Raw genomic sequence first — 22,012 nt, forward strand, 5'->3', positions numbered from 1 at the left:
CATGACTATTTAAGTAAGACCAGGCCCAGAAAAATTTTGTATCATATATGGTCCCTCCTATAACAATATATAAATTTGCAGACTATGTGAATTCAAGTACCTACACTTGGATAGGGAGGAACCAATTAAAAATAGTGAATTCAGATGAGTTTGAGATGTACTTGTTTCTCTTTACTCAAGAGAGTAAAAAGTGGTAAAGGTAATCTCATAGCCTGAAATCTTGTGTGGAATGAGATTCTAATGTTTGCTAACAGACAGTTTTCATATAACATGACTCCTAAACACAACTTCATCTCTGGTTTAACTGAAGGAGTAAGTAAGCAATATGATCAACAACTACCAATGATTTTGTTTTACTTTAAGCAAGTGATAACCTTACAATTGTAACTCCCTAGTCAAGATATGACTTCATCCTATTATAGTTAATCAGTGCCCAAGGAATCACGTCATTTGATTATTAACAGGATTAACCTGATTTACAACTCTGACGTACTCTGAAGCTCCAAACCCTAGCTTCTGGGCTGAGTGGTACAGCACAGAACTGTCAGTATTGGAACTACCTTGGGTTTAGGCTTAGCCTTTTTGTTCAGGAAGAAATCTTACCAACATGCCTTTCCTTGTCTCCTGACAGGCAGGTACAGAAGATACAGACTATTTTTTCTCTAACATGCCACTGATGTAGTTCTAAGTATTAAAGACTAGGTATTCACAAAAGACTAGGTATTCACAAACTATTAGAAGCACAAAGTAGTCCAGGAAGTAATTTTCATATGATCCCTTGGAAGTATTACAAAAATCATAATGAAAACAAGTGCAAGTTAGGAGTAAGATGAATCAAATCAAAACCAAGACTGACAGGAACACAATCTGTTTGCTAACCAGAATGAGTAATTTGATGCTGTGGTTAGGGAAGAGGTGTGTTAAAATAGAAAGGCATTTGTACAATAATGAGGCACCTCTCCAATATATGCCCACCTGACTCCTCCAACTTCAAACTATTTAACATATTTAACTTTTATTTTAGTTATAAACACTGTTCAAACTTATATGAATATAGTTTTGTCTCAGTTATAATTGCTTTTCAATCTTTTTGCTTCCAAAGCTTTAATTATTAAAAGATTATTTTACAAACATAATTAAATTGATCTCTATTTTAATACTGACCTTAGGTCAAACAAGCTATATAAAGAACATGGATGAACACTGAAGACATTAAGTGATGTGAGTCAGACACAAAAGGACAAATTTGCTGACTCTGCTTATATGCTGTATATATGTATATGTATATGACAGTTAAATATACAGAGGAATAAAGTAGAACAATGGTTACTGTAGGCTAGTGAGAATGGGGAGCTGCATAATGGGTATAGTGTTCAGTTTGGGATGATAAAAAAGTTCTGGGAATGAACCAGTGGTGGTGGCTGCACAGCAATGCAGATGTACTTAATGCCATACATAAATAATGTACACTTCAACAGGTTAATTTTACAATCAAAACTGTAACGCAAGTATACATACATATATGTATGTTAATGTACATATGAAAAAAACAAATATAATTGTAGTTCTATTTACATGATAGAATTATAGGCCACGTTGTTTTTCTTTATACTATTTTGTTAAAAAATAATTACTATGATGAAAAATAAATAAAAACAAAGTTAATCTGAAAACTGAATGTCACTGAATAGAGAACAACATCCACCTTAGTGTAGGGCTCAATCTTCTTCTTTGAGGAAGAAAGTGGATGGAACTACATATTGTCCCTATCAAATTCCCCTTCCCACTGGCAATCTTCTTAGGTAGTCTTGCAGGGGTATAATGGCAAGATCTATGCACTGGCTAAAATACTTTTCAGGGAACACACAAAAGTCACAAGATTAAAAATTAAAATTTACAAAGACATGAATCCTTGAAGTCACTCTCAGAGGTAAAAGTAAAGTTACCCCCCAAGAAGTAAGAAAAATGTACCTTTCCTTTATTCAGAAGGTAATAATCAGATACATAATTTCATTAAGGAATATTCATTGAAAATAAAATCTCATTTTTCAAGACTTGTCTAGGTGGGGGCTGGGAAAGTGGCTCAGTGGTAGAGCGCTTGCCTTGCATGCCTGAGGCCCTGGGTTAAATTCCTCAGCACCACATAAGCAAAAAGAAAAAAGCCGGAAGTGGCGCTGTGGCTCAAGTGGTAGAGTGCTAGCCTTGAGCTGAAGAGCTGAGGGACAGCGCCAAGGCCCAGAGTTCAAGCCCCACAACCGGACCCCCCCGCAAAAAAAAGACTTGTCTAGGTGAAGTACCAGATTATACATGCAACTTAAATTTTCTAGTGCTTAACCAAGTCAATAATCTTTACTCAGAGATAATTTCATGGTGGCGTGAAGACCACTTTATCAGAAAAAATCTTTGAGTAAAATTCTAAAGCCTTCATATTCAAAAGTTCTCTCTTAGAAACAAGCATATTAAACCAAGGAAAAAACAAAGAAGTGACAAAGCATAATCTCTCTTTTTTTTATTTTTTGGTCGGTTGTGGGGTCTGAACTCTGGGCTTGGGTGCTGTCCCTCCGCTCTTCAGCTCAAGGCAACAGCTCAAGGCTAGTGCTCTACCACTAGAACCACAGTGCCACTTCTGGCTTTTTTATCTGCTTATGTGGTGCTGAGGAATCAAACCAGGGCCTCATGCATTCGAGATAAACAGTCTACCACTGAGCCACCTTCCCAGCCCACAAAGCACAACCTTATTTATCCATGACAGTGAGACAGGGAAAGCGTCTACTCTCTTGTTCTGCCATGACAGCTGAACTCTCCTAACCTAGACTATTAACGAATTCATTCCCAAACTGGGAAAGAGTCTGAGTGCCCTGCTCTAATTCTTCCATGATGCCCACAATTTATCTTGTAAGGCTATCTTCAGATTAATCTTCCTCAAGTATCACTTTGACTGTATCACTCAGCAGTGCAAAATATCTCACTAGAAACTTTTCTCATACAAAGTATAAACTTCTTGCTGTGGAATAAAAAGCTCTCAAAAATTTGGTCCAAACGGAAATTTTATGTTCCAACACATAACAGGCATTTGCTACTCCCATGTTCTTTTCTGCTTACTTGTGTCTGGGATAGTATTGAATGGAGACTAAACAGGTACTTATTAAGAATGTACTGAACAAATGATTTGCTGACTGCAACATTCATTTTTTCTGAGCTCTGTAGTTCATAATCAGAGAACTTGAAAATTTATAATGTCTATCATAAATTAACCATTGGGCAAGTGGAATTTCTAAGTCCTGAACAAATAATCATCCAGGACCTATTAGAAGTCAAAATTTTGTCATAATTCTTTATACAACTTATATTAATATGGCAAAATTATAACTGTTAATTAAACATAAGATGCTGTTAGTGTGCAAAAGGTAATAAAGCAGTAAGGGAATATGCAGTACATGCTAAATATCAAAAATGTTTGACTGCTTCTTCCTATTAGTCACTCTTAGCCAGGTTAGAAACACTTGGTTATTTAGTACCTAAGCAAAGACTAATATAGACAAATGCACTTTGGCTTAAAAAGAAAAAAAATGTTCATGCAAATATTTAGAGTATAAAGTATAAATGCCTAGAAGTTGTGTTGCTAGATGGTTTCTCAAATCCTAATATTAAAAGGTTTCTATTACTTATATCAGAACTAGACTACTTGGTATAACAGAATGAACACAGGCTTTAGGAACTTAGAGACTCAAGTTTTTATCTCAACTAGGAGACTGTCACTGTGCTATCCTGAGAACATAATCTGATTCCTAAAAACTCAGTTTCCTCATCTGCAATTTTTAAGAGATTTTTAGTTCTTAAGAATGTGGGATCTAAATAAGAAAATACGTAATACCTGTTCTATCATTTCCAAGATTAGCTTAATATAATTCTTTCCTATATGTTCCATGAGGATTTACTTGAACCCATTCTACCAATTTCACTCAAAAATTCACAATGGATACTGTATTCAAAAGCAGTAATACAGCCAGGTGCCAGTTGCTCATGCCTGTAATTCTAGTTACACAAGAGGCTGATATCTAAGGTTCACAGGTTTGAAGCCTGTTGGGGAAGGAAAATTTGTAATACTTTTATCTCCAATTAACCAGCAAAAAAGCTGGAAGTGTGGCTCAAGTACAAGTATATGAGTAGGAAAAAAAGGTCTAGAAATTCCCAAAATGCCTGACAGTGTTGTTTTAATGGAGAATTATCACACTACTAAATACTGCGCTTCATATGGCCTTACATGGCTTCCGCATCAGAGCTGTGCTATTTTACTTTTTTTCTTGGTCAAGTATATCAAGATGGATCTACAACCTTACAAATAAACCTAACTGTAAAATTTGCAAAACTTTAAGAACCTGTTTAATTTACTGTTTAATTCTCATGAATAAATTTATACTGAAAAGAATTTTTAAAATTTAAATCTTTTGAAGAACACAGAGTATATCTTGTTCAAATAATGGAATGAATATCGAATAAATCTGATTTCAACTCTATTTATCTTGCTTTCTAACTTCGTACCACTTATTTTGAGTTCAGTGTTAGATTATATACCTTATTCTTTTCAAACTCAAAGCTTTCTTCATTTATGAATAAAACTTGTAAAATTTGTTTTATAACTATATATATGTGTGTGTGCGTGTGTCAACACCTTATACTAGTCAGTTCACAGTTAGAATAATGCCCCTCCACCCACCCATCTGTTTATGAAACAACAGGGAGCCAAACCAAATCCCTTCCAAGCGCAGACCTGTTCTTTGGGACGCAGGCAGCTCACTGGCAGCAGGCAGTGTACCTGTTGTTCCAGGAGGCAATGTATAAGCTGAGGTTGATGGTGGAGCTCCTGGCCCGCCATGCTGGAAGGATGCTCCAGAGGAAGGGGGAGGAGGAAAAGCAGCAGAAGAACTGGAGGTAGGTGAGGAGGTCTGATGCTGTGCTGTATATAGCGGAGACTGCCCAGAATAGGAAGAAGCAGAAGATATGTAAGAGGTGTTAGGGTAAGCGTTTGAAGCAGGAGGAGCAACAGGCTGCTGAGGTCGATACATTGATGACCCCCCTGATCCGAAGGAATACTGCTGGGCTGGGTGGTAAGCTATACCAAGGAGAAGAAACAGAAATTTTAATTAGTTACAAATTCAGCAAGAAAGCTAAAAAATCACCTCATTCTATGGAAATCATCTTAACCCTTATTCTTCTAACAGTAAGTTACAACCAAAAATAGCTCTGTGGTAGTTAACTTACCTAGCATGTCCAAGACCTCTGGGTTTGATTCTAAGTACTACAAAAACCACCTTTTAAAACCACTCATAAGCTGGGTGCTGGTGGCTCACGCCTGTAATCCTAGATACTCAGGAGGCTGAGATCTGAGGATCACAGTTCAAAGCTTGCCTGGGCAGGAAAGTCCATGAGACTCTTATCTCCAATAAATCACCAGAAAACCGGAAGTGGCACTGTGGCTCAAGTGGTAGAGTGCTCACCTTGAGCTGAAGAGCTGAGGGACAGCACTCAAGCCCAGAGTTCAAGCCCCACAACCGACAAAACAAAAACAAAAAACAAAAACTCAAGCTTTTTCAGGTTCAGATGCCCTAAATATGCTTAAAATTATTAGATCCAGTATTTGAAAACTGCCACCCCCAGATTATTACTGGTTATGAAAAGTTTTGTATCATTAGACCCAAGGGCTAGAAGACTCCTTTTTTGAGACTTTTCCTATTCTTATGAAGACAGCAGTAATACCTACAAACCACCAGATGGAACTATGCAGGCCTTACACATCCAGAGCACCCCCTTTATCAGAAAAAGTTAACACAAAATTTGGTGGTAGTTCTGCACTCCTACCCCTGCTTTTATCCTAAGTTCAAATTAGGGAGTAACACCATTACATTCTGCATGACTTAGGGACAGGGTGAATCTCTACAGAGCAAATTAATAGATCTGCTATTTGAAGAAAATGCTTTCACACTGAGCACTTGGGTGAAAGCCTGCATCAATTTTGTAAGAACAACCACTTTAGTCCTGACTATACTGATTAGGATTGGTTTTCCTTTTTTATGGCATCTTGTTTATAAATAGTTGTTTAATCTTAACAATTTTCCCCTTTGAGACTTTTACTGATTTAGGTCCTTTGTTCTTAATTCTGAAACCATAGCGATTTTTTACATTTATTTATTTATTTATGGCAGTACAAGGGTTTGAATCTAGGTCCTTACTGCTGAGCTATAATTACAGCCTTTTTTAAACAAGATATTTTATTTATTTATTTTTTGGGTCTGGTCATGGAGCCTGAACTCTGGGGCTTGGCGCTGTCCTTCAGCTCTTCAGCTCAAGGCTAGTGCTCTACCATTTGAGCCACAGCACCACTTCTGGCTTTTTTCTTTTTGCTTATGTGGTGCTGAGGAATCGAACCCAGGGCCTCATGCATGCAAGGCAAGCACTCTACCACTGAGCCACCTTCCCAGCCCCTAAACAAGTTATTTTAAATATAAGCTTTTGCTTTCTGTCTAGGCAGGGGCTTAGATCATGATCCACTTATTTTTAGGCTTTTCATGGAAGCTGGGATGACAGGCATATGCTTCTTTCCAATAAGATGGGAGTCTCAGGAACTTTTCTGCCTAGCTGATATGGAACTTCAAGTCTCCCGGTCTCAGCCTCCCATGGAGCTGGGATGATGGGCATGTATTTCTAAGCCTGGCTATTGGTTGAAGGGAGTCCCATGGGTACGCTTGGGCCTGGCTGCAAACCCCAACTGTCCAAATCTCTGCTTCTCAAGTAGCTAGAATTACAAATGTGAGTCATCAACGCCTGATTTTTACTTGGTTTCAAATACAATTATTTTTTAAAACAACCAAATAAATATTATTATACATTAATCAAAGCCCACAGAATGTACAAAACCAAGAGTGCACATTAATGTAAACTATGGGTACTGGAGTAATATAGAGGCAGGAATGAGTACAGCAAATAAACCACTATTATATATATATATATATGAAAGTTTATCCATATGTGAGTATTCTCTGTACTTCCTTCTCAATTTTGCTGTGACCTGAAGACTACTTAAAAAACCACCCCAACACAATAAAAAAATCAAAAGCTACAAAAATAGTAAATAAATAAAAAGTAAGAACAACAATAAATGTCCTTTTGAGACCATTTTCCAAAATTGATTTGTATTATCTTGCTTCAAAGGAAAAGAATATGTACTAAATAAGTTCTAAAATTCTACATCAAAATCACAGGACTTGAATATTCTTTAAAAAGTTACATAATGGCTCAGGAACAAGTGCTAACTGTTCTGAACTATGATTATTTAAGATGCCTCTTAGGGAAACTATGTTTCTCAAGAACAGGGACTGGGAAGTCTTGCTTAGAGTACTAATTTTGTTAAAACTCATTAGACTGTAGCTAAGTTAATGGTCATTACAGGAGGTAAGGCATGCTTCTGTGAAAAGACCTCAAAGTCAAACAAACTACTTACGCTGTGTCTGAGGATAAGGTGGTACCTGGGTGTGCATATGACCCGAAGATGTAGAAAGCTGAGTGGCAGCATTTGGATTAACATTCCCATGCATTATAAAACCTGGAGGTGGAGGATTTTCTCCCTAATAAATTAGAATGTAGTTTAAAAAAAAAAGAAGAAGAAAAAAGAAAAAGATTATATTTGGGACCAAGAACCATACAGGATAGCCTTATAATGTCTGAAATGCAATTAAATATCTATTGCTTGTGTGAGGGCTGGTCTGTGGCTTGAACACAGGGCCGAAGCTTTGTGTACTCAAAGCTAGTGCTCTACCACTTTGAGCCACAGCATCATGTACAACTTATTTTTTTATTAGTTAATTGGAGTTAAGAGTTTCACAGACTTTCCTGACCAGGCTGGCTTTGAACCAAGAACCTCAGATCATAGCCTCCTAAATAGCTAGGATTACAGGCATGAGCCATGGACACTGGCTTCATGTCTACTTATACAATTTTGTTGTGTAAGAAACATTGTTTCTTGTACATAGGATCTTCCTGAGAGCACCACATTTTATGAACAGTCTATATGAATTTTTTCTTTTCTTTTCTTTTTTTTTTTGTGCCAGGTCCTGGGTACTGTCCTTGATGCTTCTGCTCAAGGCTAGCACTCCACCACTTGAGCCACAGTGCCACTTCCAGCTTTTTGTGTACTGAGGAATCAAACCCAGGGCTTCATGCATGCTAGGCAAGCATTCTACCACTAAGCCACATTCCCAGCCCCACCCATAATGCACCCAAAATAATCACAATAAATGACAAGATGCTAACAGCCTCATAAAATTTTCAACAATACTTATAAAGTCACCAGAACTTTTCATCTCTACTAATTTCTATCTACTACTCCACACTCTGGAAATATAAGTATAGATGTCAAAAATGTTTTTCTTCAATTTCTGAAATGCTAAATAAAAAAGAGAAAAGAAAAGGAAAAATAAACAGGAAAATATCTTCAGGAAAATAACATTTAAATCATGGTTAGAATCTTGGTTGATATTTTTGTAGCTCAAGTCAATTTAGAATTGTGCAAGGAGAGAAAGGATAAAAAAATTAATCAATTGCCCTAAAAATGCCTCTTGCATCCCAAAAGCAATAAAATGCAATAAGCTGGCAGACTAATGCAGAAAAGGGAAGGGTGTGAAGAAGGGGGTTAGAGAATATATAACTACATAGATTTAGGTGAGCATAATCTTGCTCAAAGAGGAATAATGAAGGATATACCTGTGTGTCAGAGGGAGAGGCTGCAGGTGGATGGCTGGGAAGGGCAGTAGGAGTTTTGTTACTCCAGGTAGTAACAGTAGGGGCAATTCTAACCTGAATTGAACAAAGAAATACCAATCACAGAAAATAAAAAGTAAAAACGTTAAAAGAAGAAGAAAAAAACTTAAAAGGTATTAATAGCCAGATGCAAAGCAAAGAGTAAAAGCAGCAAGATAACATATATTAGGTAGGCAACTGCATTCAAGAGAAGCTGGGATTTCAAAAGAAAAAAAAATGTTGCAATGAAATATGGGGAGGCAAACAGAAAAAGAAATCAGTATGAAAATATGAATCAAAGCATAACAATGCCATTCAAGCATCAAGAGCAAGTGGGAAAAGTGAGATCCTTTAAGATTCTGGAGAGAATAATGAGTAAAATAATGATGTTGGAAGCATTTTCAGCTGCTAGATCTGCAAACATATTGCTTCTATGCTCACTTTTCTGGATCTTATTGCAGTAAAAAAAAAGTCTCAAATGAGGCTTTAAAGAAAAAAATCACACAAAATATTTACATTGACTATTAAAGATTACCCAGTCCAAGTCTCACTCACAAAATTCAAGGCACAGAGTGTGTGAGGGGTTTGTCACACAACTCATTGGTGATAGAGCCAGGACTGATTCCACAGCTCTGATTCTCAGGTTGGTGCTTCATATGTCACCCCATATTGATTACCTTGGAACCTTTTTTTTTTTTTTGGTGCCCATCCTTGGGCTTGAACACACGGCCTGGGCATTGTCGTGGAGCTTTTTTGCCCAAAACTAGTACTCTACCACTTGAGCTATCTGGCTTTTTTGCTGGTTTACTAGAGATAAGTGTCTCATGGACTTGCCTACTTGAGCTAGCTTTGAACTGTGATCCTCAGATCTCAATGTCCTGAGTAGCTAGGATTATAGGTAAGAGTAACTGGCGTCTAGCTGGAATCTTATTTTTAAGCCATCAAAATCTTTTTTGTGATAAAAATCTTTGTAGAAATTCAGTTTGTGTGTGTGTAAAATAAAAGGAAAGCTGTGCTAGTTGAGGTGAGAGTAGAAATACAAATCTAGCCTCTTTGTCCTTTTATCTGTCTGTAAACACTGCTTTAAAACTCTAAGCTGTGTCCTAATTCACTCAGTTTATCATAATCTTTCATCAAGAAAAACATGATTCCACTTTTTCCTTAAAATTTACAATTTGTAAAGCAAAGTCTTTCAATGTCTTTACTAATTCCCAGAAAGATAAACCCAAAGACATGAGAAATATTCTCTCCTCCTACTATAGTGTGCCTTACTTTAGTACCCTGACAGACAGCTATACCTTCACATAGAGGGCTTGAAAGTTCTAATCCCAACTTGGAAAAGATAAAAGAAGACATTCTAGAAAGAGAAGTAATTAAGTGAAATAATAATCTCTGAAATGTTAATATCTTTCAGGCTACTAAGAATGTTCAAATATATTGCTCTTAAATTCTCTTTGCTGGATTTCATTATAGTCACACAAAAAAATCTCACAAGGGTTAAACAAAAATCACACAGAGACTATTAAAGTCCAATAGTAAGTATTACCCAATCTAATGCCAGAAAGGAAAACCAACACCCAGAGAGGTGAGGGACTTGTCAAGGTTCATACAACTCTCTGCCATGAAAAACAGAAATTACAACTGACAAGTTGCTTAACATCTCTGCCTCTTATTTTTCTCAGACAACATATGGTCTATGTCACTTTCATTGTTGACTTTCTAAATCAAATACAATCCCCAAGACGATGGGGAATTTGTGTATTTGTTTTGGTAGGATCATCACAATAACTAGAACAATGCCAGGAACTGGCAGAGTCTCAAAAAGTAATTGTCAAATAAATGGAAAAAATTAAAATGGAGTGTCCTAGATAGTAGGTATATTTAAGGTAACTTATTGTGATTAAGTTCCCATGTAAAATACCACAGAAAAAAAAGAGCAGAATTATCTTTTCAGTTTTCTCTAGTTTAGTTATAAGGAAATGTAAAAGATTCTATCAATCCTATCACCAATTTTCTCTTGTGTTGATATTGCTATTAATCAAGGCCATTTATTAAGGCAGAAAAATAACTTTTCATTTAGAAATATGAAGGTCATCTGTTGACCTAGAAATACGCAAGTTTCTAAATGAGACAATAAAAAACTGTAAAACCACATTTTATGCCATTAAACACTTAGTAATTTAAATAAAACTATTAATCCTTTGCACATTCTCCTGACTACCTTCACTAATTTGCTTTTCTCTAACATCCAAGTTGTCTAAAAAAAGGGTTGTATTCTGGATAGTCTTATTGTGTAGAAACAGAATACTGTAAAGTTGTACTAACAATGGAGATAAGAATATTTTATAAAAATTACTTTATAAAGTAGTTTTTAAAAATATACAGACATGGACACAGAGGTTTTTCTTTGTTGTTGTTGTTTTTAATATACTATGTGATTTTTTCTGTTTCTTTTGTATGTTCTTCCTCCTCTGTTGTCTTGTATTTGATTTTGGTACCCTAGTATCGTATATACATTTATTTGAATTAGGGAAGGGAAGGGGAACAACAGAATGGTGAGATAAAGGACAAGGGGGGAACCAATGCAACAGCAAAATACACACAAGACAATATGTTGGAAACGATCTGTACAACTTAGGGGAGAGTTGGGGGCAGAGAAAGTAGGAGAAAATTGAGGGAAGAGGTAATAAGGTTGACAAGAAATATACTCATTATCTTATTTATGTAACTGAAACCCCTCTGTACATCACCTTGACAATTTAAAAAAAACACTATACATTGTAAGATCTTCTCAAATCCTTACAAAGATTATTCTTACTACCTTACTTATGACTTTTTAGATTAATCAAAAATGGAAGTCTCAAGTAAAGATGCATGTGTAAGCGATGTTTGATGAGAAATAGCTGAGAACAAATCTTTCTATAGAGTTTAAAACTGACTTGTATCAAAATATAATCTGTTTGATCAGGGATAACTTCAAATAGCAGGTCATAAACCCTACTTTCAAGCATCTAGAAAGTAAAATTATTAAAACTATGTTGTCTATTTTTACCATATCACAGATCTTTCGCCCAACAAACTACAAATTTAAATAGGAATGTATAGGTATTCCTACTTTATTTGAATCGTGTTACTCACATGGGGATAATATTGTTGAGGTTGAACTCTTGGCATTTGTGGGTGGCCAGCAATTGCACCAGGCCTACCCTTGGATGGCTGCTGCTGCCTCTCATAAGGAATTCTGGGTGATTCCTGTCCTGGCACAGGCTGTCCTTGTGCTCTACACAGTCTGTCACGAAGCTGCACAATATTTGGCTATAAGAAGCAATGGGAAAAAAAGAAAAAAACATTGATTTCACACAACAATGATAGCACGTTGATTTAAAGTAATTTAATCATTCAAGAGACCCTTTTTTTCTCAACATGTTACCCAAAGTATTGTCCTACAGGCTCTGATATTTAAGGATTCAACACTGTAGTTTCTTAAGACTGGTGCCAAAGGACCATCATATAATAGTGTAGTTTAACTGAGGCAAAGATTTATACCATGCTCATTCCATGGCAAGTTTCATGTCACTTATTACAACCACTCTTTTGGTTTTATTTTCTTTATTTAACCTCACAAATCACAGGATTACTTCTAAAACAACAACTAAATAAGGTCCCCAAAGAAAATCTCCTTGCTAAGATGGTAATGGAAGCAAACAATGATTTAAAAATGAATTTTTAAAAGATTTTAGAATAACTTAAAATACAAAGATGCCAAATCTGGACCTCTAGCTCATACAGATCTACGAGTATATAAATTTACAAAAGTTGACCATATATATGCTGGCTATAAATATGTTTTAGGTGTTAACAAAATTTTAAAAAGCAATGTGTTAAAATGTTTCATAAGTAGCTGATTTTTATGTCTTAAAAATTATGCAATCATATAAATTTGTTAAAGGCTCTATGAGGTCATTTAAACTCTTATGATATACTTTTGTAGGGGGCAATTATGTATATCAAAGATATTGCAAAGTTTTAGGACTTACGCTTCAAAAACTGCCAAGTCTACTTTCTAAACAGAAAGCACTAACACCAAAGTATGCATTTTTGCATAAAGGATGTTACTAAATGCATGAAAAATAATGCATAGAAAAAGTATATAAGCGCCAGATGCTGGTGGCTCATGCCTGTAATCTTGGCTACTCTGGAGGCAGAGATTGGAGGATCGCAGTTCAAAGCCAAACCAGGCAGGAAAGTCTGTGAGACTCTTATCTCCAAGTAATCACCAGAAAACTGGAAGTGGAGCTGTGGTTCAAAATGGTGGAGTACTAGCAAAAGAGCTCAGGGACAGCACCCAAGCCCTGAGTTCAAGCCCCAAGAACAACATCATCAACAACAACAAATGGAAAATGTATATAAGGCCAAGTATGGTGGGACTTGCCTGTAAATCTGACAATCTTAAAAGAAAAAATATAAACAGTACTAGAAACAGTTTAATTCTTTCTCTCTCTCCCTCTCTTCCTCCTTCTATGTCTTTCTCTATCTCAACTGTACCTCAGCTTTTGTGCTCAAGGCTAGCTCTCTATCACAGCTCCACTTCTGGCTTTTTAGTGGTTAATTAGAGATAAGAGTCTCACAGACTTTCCTGCCCAGGATGGCTTTGAACCAAAGATCCTCAGATCTTAGCCTCCTAAGTAGCTAGAATTACCAGCTAATAAGCTTGATCTTAAGACTAGTTGGCCGAGCATGATGGCTCACATCTGTAATCCTAGCTACTCAGAAGGCTGATATCTGAGGATAGGGGTGCAAAGCCAGCCGGGGCAGGAAAGTCATGAGACTCTTATCTCCAATAAAAACCACTAGAAAACCAGAAGTGGTGCTGTGGCCCAAGCGGTAGAGCGTTTGTCTTGAGCTGAAGAGCGCAGGGACAGCGCCCAAGCCCAGAGTTCAAGCCCCACAACTGACCAAAAAAAAAAAAAAAAGACTAGTTGATCTAAAGGACTAAAATTAAGTAAGTCTATGATAAAAGGTCTTATTAATACATTTCAATATAAAAATGAAAAAGTCAAAAGTTTTTGTTGTTGTTGTTGTTTTTTGGGTCCGGTCGTGGGGCCTGAACTCTGGGCCTGGGCGCTGTCCCTCAGCTCTTCAGCTCAAGGCTAGCTAGAGCTCTACCACTTGAGCCACAGCACCACTTCCGGCTTTTTTTTTTGCTTATGTGGTACTGAGGAATCGAACCCAGGGCCTCAGGCATGCAAGGTAAGTGTTCTACCACTGAGCCATCTTCCCAGCGCCAAGTCAAAAGTTTTATAAGCTGGGCACTAACTACTGAGCAATTCAGGAGGCTGAGATCTAAGGATCACTGTTTGAAGCCAGCCTGGGCAGGAAACTCTATGAGACTCTTATCTCCAATTAACCATCGGAAAACTGGGAGTGAAGCTGTGGTTCAAAATGGCAGAGTACTAGCTTTGAGCAGAAAAGCTCAGGAACAGTGCCCAGGCCCTGAGTTCAAGCCCCACAACTGACAAAAAAAGTTTTTATAAAACTGCTTATGATAAAATCATTATAAAAAAACTTTCCATTCTTCCCAATATTCCTATTAAAATATAATATTAAGATATGAGCTGGATCCTACAATTAAGAATATATAAAAACAAATAGCTCTGGATATGTGAGTGTGTCTGTATACACACATATATGTATATGTTAAGTGCATGTATTATATTACAATAGCATCTTATCTCTCTGGCAGAGCTAGGGTACATCAAAAATGATCCTATCTATTTCATAGATTTCAGGTTCTAGCATGTGCATAACTAATACCAAGTGGTATCTAATTAGACTCATTTCATTCATTCATTAAAAAGAAGAAAACAAACATTATTCTAATACCTGGTTGGTATTGTCAGGTAGAAAAGCCAAGGCTGCAGCAATACTACCCTGGGCTGCCAACAAATTAGCATACTGACTCATCTTCTCAGCTAAAAGAACTCCTACAGTATTTGTGTCCATGGCTTGGGTGAGTTGTACAGCTTTTCGGAGGATGACAACTTTCTCAATCAGATCCTAAATGAGAAAAATAAGGGAAAACAAGAAAAAAACAGAAATACTAAGACCATGTGTGTGAGAAGCAGTAGGGAAAGAGAAAGGTTCTAACATTTCCAAAACCCAGTACAAGTGCAATTCCTATTATCAACCTTATTTGAAAAGTACATAGTAGTTGACCACCATTTTATGAAATGGAAAAAGAAGTGAGGAGGAGGGAAGTCTTTTACTTATGGATAGGATATAAGTTACTGTCTTCTCCTAAACATCCTCAAATTGCTAGATACTTGTCTATTGATATAAAATAGGCTATTAATCCAAAGTGAAAGTGCTTGGGAAATAGTTTCTGCCTTTAGGTAGAAACTGTGTAGTTGCAAGTAGAGAATTATGAGTATAAACATCATATTATCTTTCCTATAACAATACCATTACTATGAAGTGACCCAGGAACAAAAGTACATGGCCTTTAAAGGGAATATATGCTATATAGTATTATAGTATAAGTGCTGAATGTATCCCAATGGCCCAGTGGTCTGGTATCCAAGGTAAACTCTGTATGCAGGGTGTACCAAGAGTGAAACAAGTGTTTTTCTTTCAGAAGCTATTAAAAGAAACACTTTGATTTTCTACCTTATTTTTAGTTCCAGTGAAATGATATTGAAAGCAATGACTCTACTGATAAAAAATCTCTTCCTACAGAGAATATAATTATTAACAAAATGTAAAACTGCTAATTATATGCATTAGAAAAAAAATCTAAAAATATAGCTAATTCAGATGCCTAAGAATAGTCCCAGTTTTACCTCTCTTGTTTGTGTATTGGTGCTACAGGGGACTCCATTGACTTCTTTTTTATTTTTTTATTTTTTTTAAGTCCGGTCGTGGGGCCTGAACTCTGGGCCTGGGCGCTGTCCCTCAGCTCTTCAGCTCAAGGCTAGCACTCTACCACTTGAGCCACAGCACCACTTCCGGCTTTTTTCTTTCTGCTTATGTGGTACAAGGCAAGCGCTCTACCACTGAGCCACTTTCCCAGCCCTCCATTGACTTCTTACTTTCATTCTTCCTTCCTCATGAAAATTCTCCATTAATTCTTGCGATGCCTCCTATTCCTTAGCCACAAGCACTTGGTGAAGCCACTGAAGGCATGAGCAGCATAAGGAAAAGAGCTAAATCCTATGGTTCAGTATTCCTGCCACGTACTACTCCCACATCACAACTTATCTTGCCAAGAGTTGCAGTCCCATTTTTCTATTCTATCATCTCAAATACTGCTTCTTTAAAATCAGAAATAAATGCATAATTATTCAGCAAAAAAACTCCAAAAAGCAAGTAGGGTGAAAGCAATACATTTCTAGAATAATTGAATTTCTAGAATATAACTTGATCTTAAACAGTGTGAAAGAAAACACTACAAAGCAAGTATTTTTTTTTTCAGACACTAACCTGAAGGGACAGAGGATTGCTACCATCTTGTGCTTTAGTCCAACAGGCAACGAGTTTTTCTACATTGCCTGCACAAATATAGCAGAGACATGCCTGGGCCTGCAGGAGGCTATCTCCTTCACTTTCGAGCCTAGCTCCCAAAAGATCTATAAATCAAGAAGGAAAAAAAAAAAAGTTAAGGTATATATGAAGTTGTGAGCAATTCAGTAATATTTTTGAGGAATGCACTAAATTTCACAGCTCATGAGTGGCAGAGAGAAACAAACTTACTCTAAATGCTCAGTAAACACCTTTGTTAAGTGGATTATAAATCACAAGTAGTGATTTCTCAAGATTCTATATCCAGCTATAAAACTGATTTTCATAAACTATATTAAAATAAAAAATAAATGGGAAGAATATTTAAATAGAAAATTCCTAATGGCGAATAGAGAGTGAGCAAATGTAGTTACTATATTCAATATACACTATATAAAAAAATGAACCACATAACTTGAGGGAAACGACAGGAAGAATAATGGGGTAGAACAATGGAAGGGGTGACAAAGATTAAAAAGCATTGTACTCATAACCTAACTTACGGAATTATAAACTCTTTGTACAACTACTTAATAAAATAATTCCTAATGTCTCATTGGGAATAGATTATCAGTAGTAGATCTACTATACATTATTTAGAAAAATACAGTTGTTTAATTTTCATATTTGAATATTTTCAAAGTAGCAAATGGTTGAGATATTTTTTGTGGCAGTCCTGGGACTTAAACTCAGGTGTAGGTACTGTCCCTGAGCTCTCTTGTTCAATGCTAGCCCTCTACCACTTGAGTACAGCTGTACTTCTGTTTTTTTTGGGTAGTTAATTAAAGATACAAGTGTCATGGACTTTCCTGTCCCATTTGGCTTCAGACCACAACCCTAAGATCTCAGCCTCCTGAATAGCTAGGATTACAGGTGTAAGCCACTGGCATTCCACCTGTTTAGGGCTTTAAAAAAAAAATTTTATCATGGCTAACATTTAGTAAATGAGAAATACGTAAATGTCATTTAGAGATGTATACGATGAGTTTTTTGTGGCAGTTGTGGGGCCTGAACTCTGGGCCTGCGTGCTGTCCCCCAGCTCTTCAGCTCAACTAATGCTCTACCACTTCAGCCACAGCGCCACTTCCAGCTTTTTTTGCATATGTGGTGCTGAGAAATCAAACCCAGGGCCTCATGCATGCAAGGCAAGCAGTCTACCACTGACCCACCTTCCCAGCCCTACTTTGAGATTTTTTAAAATGATTTTTCCTAGGTAATACTAGTAGCAAGTAGCAGAGTCAAGTATCTGAAACCAGAACCACCAAACAGTATTAAAAAGTGAGGCTATGGCTCAAGTGGTAGAGTGCTAGCCTTGAGTGAAAAAGCTAAAGGACAGCAGCACCTAGGCCCTGAATTCAAACCTCAGTATGGCACAATGAATAACAAATGAACAAGTGGAGAAAGGAAAAAAGTAATGTACTTGATAATTCTTTTTACTTTTTTTTTGGTGGTGGTGTTAGGGATTGATCTGAGGGCCCTCTACTCGATAGGCAAGTGCTCTACTTAGCTGAGCTGTATCTCCCATTTCTATTTTATAATGTGTGTGTGTGTGTGTGTGTATGTGCGCGCGCACATGTGCATTTGTCCTGGGGTTTGAACTCAAGCCCTGGGCATTATTCCTTAGTCTTTTTACTCAAGGTTGGTGCTCTACCAGTTGAACAATAACTCTACTTCTAGCTTTTGGTGGTTAATTGGGAGATGAGAGTCTCGGATTTTCCTGTGTAGAGTGGTTTCAAACCACGATTCTTAGTTCTCAGCCTCCTGAGTTGCTTGGATTACAGGTATAAGCCAGTGGCACTTGGCTTACATTTTGTAATTCTTACTTACAATCAAGAGGTTTACAATAATCCCTAATAAAGACTGTATTGCTTTTATTTACACCATTTATGTAATATAGTTAATGGAAAGCTTATTTCTTACCACAGAGGGCTGAAAATTCATCTGGTTTAGCATAAGTCAATACTGCAGCTAAAGCTTCTCTCCAGTTTTTAAGATCACAAGATTCAACAATTTCTTTCCAGTTCTTCATTACCACTGCAGTGATGAGCTTGGGAAAGGAAAACGATGGGAAAATTAACTTTTTATAATATTAATGCTTTTTTTTTTTTGATAGTCCTAGGGCTTGAACTCTGGGGTTTGGGTACTGTTCCTGTCCCTGGGCTCCATTTTTTGCTCAAGGATAGTGCTCTGCCAGTTGAGCCACAGTGCCACTTCCAGCTTTTTCTGTAATTAGCTGGTCTGAGTCTCACAGACTTTCTTGCCCAAAGATGGCTTCAAACCATGACTCTCAGATCTCAGCCTCCTGAGTAGCCAGGATTTCCAGCGCCAGGCAAAAATTAACTTTATTAACACATGCTTAACGGAAAATTAACTTCTCCATTCATTCCTTTACACACTGATTCCATTAATTGGCTCACTCACTAACTTACAGTTCTAGGGATTTAAACAAAGATCATATGCATAAAAAGTTCTACTGCTGAATTATATTTCCAGCATTACTTTTCAAAACCACTAATCAAAGCAGGTACTAGTGGCTCATGCCTGTAATCCTAGCTAATCAGGAGGCTGAGATCTGAGGATCACGGTTCAAAGCCAGCTCAGGCAGGAAAGTCCGTGAGACTCTTTTTTTTTTTTTTTTGGGTCCAGTTGTGGGGCCTGAACTCTGCTGGGCCTGGGCGCTGTCCCTCAGCTCTTCAGCTCAAGGCTAGCGCTCTACCACTTGAGCTACAGCGCCACTTCCCAGATTTTTCTTTTTGCTTATGTGGTGCTGAGAAATTGAACCCAGGCATGCAAGGCAAGTGTTCTACCACTGAGCCACCTTCTCAGCCCCTCGTGAGACTCTTATCTCCAATAAACCACTAGAAAACCGGAGGTGGCGCTGTGACTCAAGTGGTAGAGCGCTAGCCTTGAGCTGAAGAGCTGAGGGACAACACCCAGGCCCAAAGTTCAAGCCCCACAACCAACAACAAAACAAAACCACTAATCACTGTACTTCATACCAAATAAATTAGTTGCAAAGTGAAGTATATAATTCAACCAAATGACTCAATAAATAGCATTATTTTTCCTTAGAAAAACACAGACATATTTTATAACATGTAAAGCATGTTAAAAGAACAGGAAGATGTAGTTTGAAGTATAGCAGGAAGTAACTTCACAAGAAGAAAAAGGCATTCTAGATTAAGTTAAAATAGGGGACAAAATTCCACAGAGAAAGGAATACGTATGGAGTAAGAGATTGAAGATAATCTCTATGGTTAAAGTACAAAAGAGAGATAAACAAAGTAAAAGAGAGAAGCTTGAACTGAGGCTGTAGAGACTGACAACCAGTGTTGTTGGGATTCAAAACTGGTGCAATTTTATGGAAATACTTTCCATAAGAATTGCTTTCCATGATTTGAAAAATTCTTAAAAGCTTAACATAAAACAAATTATACATTTTAGAAAAAGGGATCATTAGCCAGGCACAGGTGGCTCATGTCTGTAATCCTAGCTACTCAGGAGGCTGAGATCTGAGGATTGTGGTTCAAAGCCATCCCAGTCAGGAGTGTCCATGAGACTCTTATCTCCAATTAACCAGCAGAAAAACCAGAAGTGACACTGTGGCTCAAGCAGTAGAGTGCCAGCCTTGAGGTGAAGAGCTCAGGGACAGCACCCAGGCCCAGAGTTCAATCTCCATGACTGACAAAAAACAAAAACAAAAACAAAAAAACTTTGAGGCCAGCCTGGCTACATTTTGAGACTCTGTGTCAAAAATAAAACAAACAAAAAGATAAATGTTATTGTTTATCTTGAAAAATTACATACCCTGGTGATTTTGCTTTGGGATTTTGCAAAGTATTTTTTCTGGGTCCGAGCCAAGAGTTCTTGTCCACCTGCTATGGCCAATATAATTGCATCAGCCATTCGGTTATCATGTAAACAAAGGTCAACAGCACTCTCAAAATTACCAGTCAGCAAAGCCTGAGTAATTAAGCCATCAATATCTGCAACAAGGAAATAAAACACACAAATTATCAGAGACAGTTATTACAACAAGAAAATTACATACCTGCTTTTATACATAACAGAAAGGGAGAACACAGTGCTAGTTTTTGAAAACTGGTGGATAAAATTTCTAACATAAACTATTAGTATTTATGAAAGAGAGCTATAAAAATAAACTAAGATACACGTAAAATAATGACATTTGTAGGGTGCTTAAACTGGATTACTGAAAAATCACTTAGGTATCAAAATATACCTCCCTCCTTCCTAAGATACCAATTACCTATACTAATTTTTTGGTCAGTTGTGGGGCTTGAAATCTGAGCCTCGGCACTGTCCCTCAACTTCTCAGCTCAAGGAGAGTGCTATGAGCCACAGCACCACTTCCAGTTTTCTGGTGATTTATTGGAGATAAAGAGTTTCATGGCTTTTCCTGCCTGGGCTGCCCAGGTTGGCTCTGAACTGCAATCCTCAGATTTCAGCCTCCTAAGAAGCTAGGATTATAGGCGTGAGCCATGGAAGCCTGGCTTCCTTTCTATCTTTGACAAAAAATTTCCAGCCAGGTACTATAGGATATATATGCCTATGATCCCAGCACTTGGAAGGCTAAGACAGAATAATTACTTGGAAGGCCATCCTGGACTATAAAACAAGATCTTGTCTCAAAACAACACACACACACAAACACACACACTCTCTCTCTCTCTCCTAACTTAAAACTGTCTTCAAATGGTTTAAAAAAATTTGAAATCCAACCAACATGGACTTACCCCCACTGATGGAAATATTAAAGGTTCCTTTAGCTGAAGGTAGAAATTCAGATTCATGTTTTTCTTCTTTTACACACTAAGGAGATGAAAAGGCAACAATTTAGCCAAAGTAAAGTACAGAATAATTTACTGGCAAACAAAATTTATATCTGATGATTCATCTACTGACAATAAATTGATGATATGTCAACTTACTCTAGAGATGGTTTCTTAACCTAGTTTACACTAGGCTCTATCACTTCCTGATTTATTCTCCTTATGCAGTCAGAAAAAAATCCTAGGTGATCAGAAATAATGTTAAACTCAAGCCAGGAGCTGGTGACTCAAGCTTATAAATCCTAGCTACTCAGGAGGCTGAGATTTGATGTTCATGGTTCAAAGCCAGCCTAGTCAGGAAAAGTCCATGATATTCTTCCCCCCCCCCCACCCCGGTTGTGGGTCTTGAACTCTGGGCCTGGGCGCTGTCCCTCAGCTCTTCAGCTCAAAGCGAGCGCTCTACCACTTGAGCCACAGTCCTACTTCCGTTTTCTGGTGGTTTATTGGAGAAGAGTCTCACTGACTTTCCTGCCTGGGCTGGCTTTGAACCATGATCCTCAGATCTCAGCCTCCTGAGTAGCTAGGATTACAGGTGTGAGCCATCAGCGTCCAGCTCCATGATACTTTTTTTTTTTTTGTCGGTTGTAGGGCCTGAACTCTGTGCCTGGGCACTGTCTTTGAACTCTTCAGCTCAAGGCAAGTGCTCTACCACCTTCAGCCACAGTGCCACTTCCTGCTTTTTCTGCTTATGTGGTGCTGAGGAATCGAATCCAGGGCCTCATGCACGGAAGGCAAGTACTCTACCACTGAGCCACCTTCCCAGCCCTCCATGATACTCTTTTTTTTTTGGGGGTGGGCATGGAGCTTGA

At 37.5% G+C, this 22,012-nt stretch overlaps 1 protein-coding gene across 12 annotated transcripts in view; it reads right to left on the reverse strand.

Annotated features, from left to right (window-relative positions):
- Sec31a (SEC31 homolog A (S. cerevisiae)) overlaps positions 1–22,012 on the reverse strand; it is a 69,720-nt gene that overhangs the window by 13,584 nt on the left and 34,124 nt on the right. For 7 of the 12 annotated variants that reach the window (XM_013020222.1, XM_013020221.1, XM_013020217.1 and 4 more), the window contains 8 exons: positions 21,108–21,183; positions 20,158–20,336; positions 18,271–18,397; positions 16,273–16,418; positions 14,677–14,850; positions 11,932–12,108; positions 7,499–7,622; positions 4,772–5,113 (listed from right to left, as the gene is read on the reverse strand). In XM_013020222.1, the coding sequence (XP_012875676.1) occupies positions 4,772–5,113; positions 7,499–7,622; positions 11,932–12,108; positions 14,677–14,850; positions 16,273–16,418; positions 18,271–18,397; positions 20,158–20,336; positions 21,108–21,183 (1,345 nt within the window). The remainder of the gene's footprint in view (positions 1–4,771; positions 5,114–7,498; positions 7,623–11,931; positions 12,109–14,676; positions 14,851–16,272; positions 16,419–18,270; positions 18,398–20,157; positions 20,337–21,107; positions 21,184–22,012) is intronic. The other 5 variants (XM_013020223.1, XM_013020220.1, XM_013020218.1 and 2 more) reach the window with 2 other exon arrangements.

The sequence above is a fragment of the Dipodomys ordii genome, unplaced genomic scaffold, assembly GCF_000151885.1.
Source record: "Dipodomys ordii isolate 6190 unplaced genomic scaffold, Dord_2.0 Scaffold49, whole genome shotgun sequence".
NCBI classification, from domain to species: Eukaryota; Metazoa; Chordata; class Mammalia; order Rodentia; family Heteromyidae; genus Dipodomys; species Dipodomys ordii.